The sequence below is a fragment of the Myotis lucifugus genome, unplaced genomic scaffold (genome assembly GCF_000147115.1).
Source record: "Myotis lucifugus unplaced genomic scaffold, Myoluc2.0 scaffold_137, whole genome shotgun sequence".
In the NCBI taxonomy this organism is placed as follows: Eukaryota; Metazoa; Chordata; class Mammalia; order Chiroptera; family Vespertilionidae; genus Myotis; species Myotis lucifugus.
Genome location: NW_005871185.1, coordinates 2,208,082 through 2,216,833, shown reverse-complemented (window position 1 = coordinate 2,216,833; position 8,752 = coordinate 2,208,082). Strand labels below are relative to the sequence as shown.

At 37.0% G+C, this 8,752-nt stretch overlaps 1 protein-coding gene across 1 annotated transcript in view; it reads right to left on the bottom strand.

Annotated features, from left to right (window-relative positions):
• Positions 1–213: 213 nt before the first annotated feature.
• LOC102431696 (OX-2 membrane glycoprotein) overlaps positions 214–8,752 on the bottom strand; it is a 36,109-nt gene continuing 27,570 nt past the window's right edge. Inside the window, exons 6-7 of the mRNA XM_023758700.1 lie at positions 8,397–8,490; positions 214–427 (exon numbers count right to left, since the gene is read on the bottom strand). Of these exons, the coding sequence (XP_023614468.1) occupies positions 280–427; positions 8,397–8,490 (242 nt within the window). The 3' untranslated portion in view covers positions 214–279. The remainder of the gene's footprint in view (positions 428–8,396; positions 8,491–8,752) is intronic.

Here is an 8,752-nt window from a genome sequence, read left to right as displayed (position 1 = left end):
GCAATATACAGAATGAAAGAAAATCAGCATAAATATTTTTAAATAGAAAAGCCAATACCTTTGAAAGCCACCAAGTTTTACTTGAGAAAATTTTCTTTCAAAAAAAAATCTATAGACTCAGAGGATTTTAAGGAATAGAAATCTCTCTATTATATATGTTTCTAAAAGAAGAAATATTAAATGAGTAAACTTTTTTTGAGGCCAGTATTAATTTCAAAAATTTTAATTAAAATCTTAATTTCAAGCCCTTGATGGTGTAGTTCAGTTGGTAGCATCATCTCATGAACTTAAAGATCTTTTGTTCCATCCTGGTGGAGTCTCATGCACAGGTTGTGTGTTTGATCCCTGAATGCAGCACATGCAGAAGGCAGTTGATCGATGTTTCTCTCTCACATCCATGTTTCTCTCTCTCTTTCTTCCTTTCCATCTAAAAAATTAAAAATAAAACATTGTTTCAAAGTCAGAAAAAAATTTAAAAAATAAAGTTATACTCTAGCTTAACTTATAAATAAATTTCCCAGAATGGTTTAACATTAGAAAATATGTCAATCTAATTTATCATATTAGTGAACTACTATAGAAAATCCATATGACTATCTCAACAAGTTCAACAATCTATATATGATAAAGCCATAGAAAATAGAAATAGTAAAACATTTTTTAAACTTGATAATATGCTTAATGGCAAAATATCATACTTGGAGAAATTTTAGACATGGTCTTTAAATTCAGAAACAAGGCAAATATAACTGTTGTTTATGATATTTTATATTAAAAAGGTATAAGGATTGTAAAGAAGCAAAAAATGTTATTATGTGCAAAAAAAAGATGATCATCTACATGGAAAACCATTAGATCAACAGAAAAACTTTGAATTAATAGAGTTTATCAAAGTTTCCAAATACAGGTTAATTTACAAAATCAGAACTGTTCCTAAACCATTAATAACAGCTATACATTTTTAATAAAAAAAGAAGAAACCATTCATTATTATAATGAACAAATACCAAGGAATTGACTTTGTAAAAATTACATGAAACCTACAGAGAGAACATTTAAAAACTTTCTTAAATGACATTCAGAAAGACTTGTATAAGTGGAGAACAAATATATGGGTGGAGCAAATTACTCTAAAGATATCAATGCTTGCAAAATTAAATTACAAATTCAATGTAAGACTAATAAAAATTCCAGCAGTATATATTTTATTTTATTAATTTATTTATTTTTAACATTTATTGTTGAAAGTAATACATATGTCTATTACATATATGTCCTATTTCTTCTTCCATTGATCGCTTATAGCCCATCCCTGCCCCCTGCCTCAGGCCTTCACTCCCCTATTGTCTGTGTCCATGGATTATGCCTACATGCATACAAGTTCTTTGGTTGATCGCCTCCCACCCACCAACCCACCCCCCCTTCCCCTCTAAGATTCTACAGTCAGTTCCATATTTCAATGTCTCTAAATCTATTTTCTTCAAAAGTTAATTTTGTTTGTTAGATTCCACATATGAGTGAGATCATGTGATATTTGTCTTTTTCTGACTGGCTTATTTCACTTACCTTTTGTTTTTTATTTTAATTATTTGGGTCTTCTCTTGATGAGTCTGGCTAAAGGTTCATCAATCTTGTTTATCTTTTCAAAGAACCAGCTCTTGGTCATTGATACTTTGTATTTCCCTTTTTTTTTTTTTTTTTTTTTTTTTTTTAGTCTCTATGTCATTTATTTCTGCTCTAATCTTTATTATTTCCTTCCTTCTACTTACTCCAGGCTTTTCTTGTTTTTCTCTTTCTAATTCTTTAATTGTAGAGTTAAGTAGTTTATTACTAATTTTTCTTGTTTTTTGTTTGTTTGTTTTTTAGTTAGGCCTGTAATGCTATGAACTTCCCTCTCAGGACTGCGTTCGCTGTGTCCCAGAAATTTGGAGTTGTTGTGTGTTCATTTTCATTTGTTTCCAGAAAGATTTTTATTTCTTTCTTTGTTTAATAACATGCTAGTTAGCCTCCATGTGTTTGAATGTTTTTACTGTAGTTGATTTCTACTTTCATTCCATTGTGATCTAAGAAGATGGTTGGTATGATTTAAATCTTCTTGAATTCATAGACTTGTTTTGTGTCTTAACATGTGTTTTATCTTTGTGAGTGACCCATGAGCACTTGAGAAGAATGATATTCTGGAGCTTTGGGGTGAAATGTTCTATAAATATCAATTAAATCCATCTGGTTCAGTGTGTCATTTGGTTACTATTTACGTATTAATTTTTGTCTGGAAGATCTATCCAGTGAAATCAGTGGTATAAAGTCCTGTTATGTGACTTTGGAGTTAAAATCCCCTACTATGACTGTATTTCAGTCAATCTCTCCTTTAAAGTCCTCCAGAAGTTTTGTTAATGTATTTAGGTGCTCCTATATTAGGTGCATATATGTTTATTAGGGTTATATCCTCTTGTGGGATCCATCTCATTAGTATTACGTAGAGACCTTTATTGTCTCTTGTGATGGCCTTCATTTTGAAGTCTATTTTGTCAGGTATGAATATTGTGAGCTTTTGTTTCTTTTCCATCTGCATGGACATTTTTTCCTATCCCTTCATTCTCATCCTATGTGAGCTTTTTTGTTCTGAAGTTGGTCCCTGTAGATTGCATATATTTGGTTTATGTTTTCATATTCATTCACCTACACTATGTCTTTTGATTGGAGCATTTAATCCATTTACATTTAAGATTATTATTGATAAGTACTTATTCATTGCCATTTTAATTCTTTATGCCTATGTTTCTCTCTCTCTCTCTCTCTCTCTCTCTCTCTCTCTCTCTTTCTTCACATTACAGTAGTTCCTTTAGCATTTTTTCCAATGTTTGTTTGATGGTGATAAACTCCTTTAGCCTTTTTATGTCTGGGAAATGTTTTATTTCACTATCTATTTTAAATGATAGCCTTGCTAGATAAAATAATCTTGATGTCAGATCCTTGCTTTTTATTACTTTGAATATTTCATGCCATTCTCTTCTTGCCTATAGAGGTTCTAATGAAAAATCAGCTTCTCAGAGCTTCACTGTAGCTAACAAATTGCTTTTCTCTTGCTGCCTTTAAGATTCTCTCTTTGTCTTTTTTTTAATATATATATATTTTATTGATTTCAGACAGGAAGAGGGAGAGAGAGATAGAAACATCAATGATGAGAGAGAATCATTGATTGGCTGCCTCCTGCATGCCCCCTACTGTGGATCGAGCCTGCAACCCAGACATATGCCCTGTCCGAGAATCGAACTGTGACTTTCTGGTTCATAGGTCAATGCTCATCCACTGAGCCACGCCAGCTGGGCCTCTCTTTGTCTTCAATTTTAGGCATTTTAATTATGATGTGTCTGGGTGTGAGCCTGTTTGGATTCTTCTTGCTTGGAACTCTCTGTGCCTCCTGACCTTGTGTGACTTTTTCTTCACCAGCTTAAGGAAGTTTCCTGCCATTGTTTCTTCAAACAGGTTCTCGATCCCTTTCTCACATTCTTCCCCTTGTGGTACTCCTATGATGTGAATGTTGTTACATTTCATGTTGTCCCACAATTCCCTTAAGCTGTCCGCCAGTTTTTTTTGTTTGTTTCTTTTTTGTTAATCCTCTCCTGAGGATATTTTTTCATTGCCTTTAAAAAGAGTGGAAGGGAGGGACAAAGACACACAGAGAGAAACATCAATGTTAGAGAGACACATTGATTGGTTGCCTTCAGCATGCACTGACCAGGGCCAGAGATTGAGCCTGCAACTGAGGTATGTGCCCTTGACCAGAATTGAACCTGGGACCCTTCAATGAGCAGAGCAACGTTCTATTCAATGAGCAAAACCGGCTTGTGCAGGCAACAGTATTTTAATTGTGTGTTTTTTTCTCTTTAGTTATCTGATTCACTATCTTTTAATTCATTGATGCAATGCTTGGCTTCCACTAATCTGCTGTATATTCCTTCCACTGGCTTCTTTATTAGTGCTATGCCATTCTTCTTAGTTACTATGTCTTTTCTCATGCCAGTGAGCGTCTTTGCCGTCATTATTCTGAACTCTGTGTCTAATAAATTTCTTATCTCCATTTCATTTAGCTCTTCTTGTGGAGAATTATCTTGTTCTTTTGTTTGTGGCTTGTTTTTTAGTCTTCCCATTTTGGCTGCCTGTTTGGGTTTGTGTCTATGTAGTAGGTAGATCTGTTATGCCTCCCAATATGCTATGCAGGACAGTTCCAGACACTGTTTCTGACTGGCTCTGAGTACCATGTTTGGAGCTATCAGCAATCCACAGCTTATAGCTTTCTCTGCTGGGCCTGGGTGCCTTTGGAAAGGACCAGGATGTGCATCAGTGTTTTCTTTTCCTAGCCCCAGGCCTCAGATTAGATCAGGCAAAAACTCAAAGCCTCTAGAGACTCCACTCTGCTAGCAGTCTTATTGTATTCAGTCTTTATTAGTGCCAGGCAATAGACCACTAGAGATTTTCCAATAGGGTGGGGCAATTGCTTCTGCCCACAGGTGATTGCTATTCTCAGTCTTTTAATGGGCCTCAGAAACTCCACAGGGTAGGGCACGGGGTTTTCCAATAGGGTGGGGCAACTGCCTTTCCCCCAGACAGAAACCACCTAGATATCAAAGGTCTGCTGGAGAAAGATGTCCTCCATACTGTGAGGGAATGACTCAGCACAGGAAATTGGGATGTCTGCTCTTGGCAGTGTAAACCTAGAGCCTCAAACCTGGCTTCTGCTCACTCATCCAGAGTCCAAGATGAGTAGCTGCACATAAAAATTTGTGCATTGGCTCTTAAGAGGATGCCTGCATTTTCAGCCATCTTTCCCTGGCAGACAGCAATCTTGCTACTTTTTACAGCCAGCTGTTATGTGAGCAACTTTCTCAGTTCTGGTGCTCTGGACTGGGGAGCCCAGCTTGGGTTTTAGAACCCAACATTCTCAGTGTGAACCCCCTACAATTGAGATATCCCTCTGGAATTTCAGTTGCTATCTGTGGGAGCATGACCAGCCCTTTCATGCTTCTACACTTCCTACCAGTGTCTATGTGGTCTCCACTTACCACCCTTGGTTATCAGGGTTCTCTCCATCTAGTCTTCATTTGATTGTTCAGGATGGTTTTATATTAGTTGTAATTCCAATTTGGTCCTGGGAGTGTGTCAGGCTTCCATTTACTCCACCACCATTTTGGAATCTCTCCTCCAGCTGTATTTTGTAATATAATAACACACACATTTATTTCTCACAGTTCAGGAGATTGGAAGTGCAGGATCAAAGTACCCACATGTTTAAATTTGTGAGAATCCTCTTCCTGGTTACAATAGTCACCTTCTCCCTGTGTCTTTACATGACAGACAAAGATCATTCTTTTTTTTTAATGTATCTTTATGGTTGAAAGTATTACAGATGTGCCCCATTAATCCCATCCATACCATCCCCCTCAGGCTTTCCCCACACAATTGTCTGTGTCCATGGGTTATGCATATATGCACATCAATTCTCTTACCCAACTCACCCTCTTCCCTCTGAGAATTCTTAGACTGTTGCATGGTTCCATGTCGCTGGATCTATTTTGTTTGTCAATTTATTTTGTTCATTAGGTTCCACATGGAAGATGGATTATGTGACATTTGTCTTTGTCTGACTGGCTTATTTCACTTAGCATAATACTATTCAGACCCCTCCATACTGTCTCCAAAGTTAAGAGATCTTTCTTTTTTATAGCTGAATAGTATTCCATTGTGTAAATGCACCACAGCTTTCTTATCCACTCATCTACTGATTAGCACTTGGGCTGTTGTAAATCACACTGCTATTAACATAGCAGTGCATATATTCTTTTGATTGGCATTTCAGACTTCTTAGGATATATTCCTAAAAGTGAGATCACTGGGTCAAATGGCAGTTCCATATTTAATATTTTGAGGAAACGCCATACTATTTTCCATAATGGCTGCACTAGTCTGCATTCCCACCAGCAGTGTATTAGCATTCCTTTTTCTCCACATCTTCGCCAGTACTTGTTGTTTGTTGATTTATTGATGATAGCCATTCTGGCATGTGTGAGATGATACCTTACTGGCCTTTTAATTTGCATCTCTCTGATGATTAGTGATGTTGAGCATTTTTTTCATGTCTCTTGGCAATTTGTATGTCCTCTTTGGAGAAGTGTCTATTCAGGTGCTCTGCCCATTTCTTAATTGTGTTGTTAGTCGTCCTTTTGTGTTGTATGAGTACTTTATATATTTTGGAAATTAACCCCTTATCAGATGTATCATTGGCAAATACGTTCTCCTATACAATGAATTCCCTTTTCATTTTGATGCTGTTTTCTTTTGCTGTGCAGAAGCTTTTTATTTTGATGTAATCTCTTTTGTTTACTTTTTCTTGTTTCTCTTGCCCTATGCATTGTATCAGTGAAAATTCTGCTACATGACATGTCTGATATTTTGCTGCCTACTTTTTCTTCTAGGATTTTTATGATTTCAAGATTTACATTTAAGTCCTGTATCTTTTTTGAGTTTATTTTTGTGTTTGGTGTAAGTTGGTGGTCTAGTTTCATTTTTTTGCATGTACCTGTTCAATTTTCCCAACACTATTTAATGAAGAGACTGTCTTAACTCTATTGTTTGCTCTTGCCTCCTTTGTCAAATATTAATTTTACATAATGGCTTGGGTCGATTTCTGGATTCCCTGTTCTGTTCCATTGAGCTATATGAGAGTTCTTTTGCCAGTACCAGGTTGTTTTAATTACAGTGGCTTTGTAGTATAACTTGATATATATATTGTGATCCCTCCAACTTTCTCAAGATTGATGCAGCTAATCAGGGTCTTTTTTGGTTCCATATAAATTTTTCAAGTGTTTGTTCTAGATCTGTTAAATATGCTATTGGTATTTTAATAGGTACTGCTTTGAATCTATAAATTGCTTTGGGCAGTATGGACATTTTAATGATGTTAATTCTACCAATTCACAAACACGGTATATTCTTCCACTTGTCTATAGCTTCCTGTTTGGAGTTATCAGCGATCTATAGCTGTGGCTCACTCTGCTGGGGTTGTGTGCATTTGGAACGGACCAAGATGCACACCAAAGTCTGCTTTTCCTAGCCTGCGTCTAGAAGCAGATCAGGCAAAGACTAAAAGCATCCAGAGATCTGCTTCTGCCTACAGGATGATTGTTACACAGCAAGGTGAGAGATTTTCTAGTGGGTGTGGCAATTGTTTCCCCCCAGGCAAAAGCTGCATGATGATAAAGGTTAGCTTGAGAAAGATGTCCTCTGTAGTTTGGGGGAATGATTCAGCATAGGGATCCAGGTGGTTGTCCTCTGAGCTCTATCCCCAGAGCCACCAACCCCAGATCCTCCTCACACAACTCTAGTCCACTCTGCCCTCTCTCTGCTGGAGCCCAAGGTGAGTGGCTGCACACGAGATTTTGTGCATTGACCCTTTAATGGGGTGCCTGCATTTCCAGCTGTCTGTCTCTGGCAGACAGCAACCCCATTGCTTTCACAGCCAGATGTTATATGGGCATCTTTCCAAGTTCTGGTCCTTTGGGCTTGGAGCCTAGTTTGGGTTTCGACCTCAGACTTTTCAGGGAGAATCCCCACAACTGAGATATCCCTCTGGAACTTCAGCTGCTGCCTGTGGAAACCCAGCCAGCCCTCTCACCCCTCTGCACTTTCTTCCAGTATTGCTGTGGCCTCCTCTTTATGTCCTTGGCCTTAATGGTTCTCTCCAGCAGTCTTCAGTTGGTTACTCAAGATGATATTTCTATATTTTTGTTGTAATTCCAGGTTGATTCTGGGAGAATGTCAATTAATCCTCTGGCATCTTGGAATCTCTGTTTTATATCTTTTCATCAACTACCTGTCCCCACTGAGATGTAAGCTTCTGAAGGCAAAGAACCTGTCTGTTTTAGTTGTGCCTGTATCTCTGACACTGAGAACAGTGCATAGTGCAGACACTCTAGAAGTATTTGTTGAATAAATGAGTTGATAAATTATTATATTAATCCTGTAAAGTAACATCACTTTCATCTTTTTGTGGCTTTTTTCAGTAGATGTATCTCAAGCTTCACAACTTAGTGATCCCCTCCCCCCAGTTGTCTAAAGTTCATGTTCTCTCCTGTTAAAAATCTGTCTTCAAGAAAGAATCTTAAACTCAATTCACCATAAGCAGTAATAATTACTAGCAGCTTACCTTTAAATCATTCTCAATTAGAATATCAAAGATAAATCTTTGACTGCAAGAATTACCAAGCATATGGAGAAGATTTTTCCATGATGATTCTTTCCATGACATATTTTGCTAGAGCCCTTGGAAATATTTTCCAGATTTGAAAATGTCCATATTTTACTACTCTCTATCACAGATAAGTAGTAATACAACTTACTTTTTCTTTCTCCGAACAATATAAAGAATGATAATACAGAGAAAAATTACAGGTAAAACTGTAGCCAGCCACATATAGGAAAAGCCAGAAGTACCTGAAAAACACAAACCAGAAACATGGTTTTTGTTTTTGTTTTTGTTTTGAGTGAAAGCAAAGTTTTACTACAGAAAAGCTCCCTGCTGCAGGGAGGGGACCCAAGTGGGTTGCCCAAAACATGTTCTTTATGACTATCCTTCTTTACTATATACTGTGCTGCCATTTTGGCACCTTTAATCTCCAATGCTCTTTTGATACACGATTGTTGTTGGTTTTTTTTGACATTCAAATTGATGTTATGAAATTATTTGCTATATCCC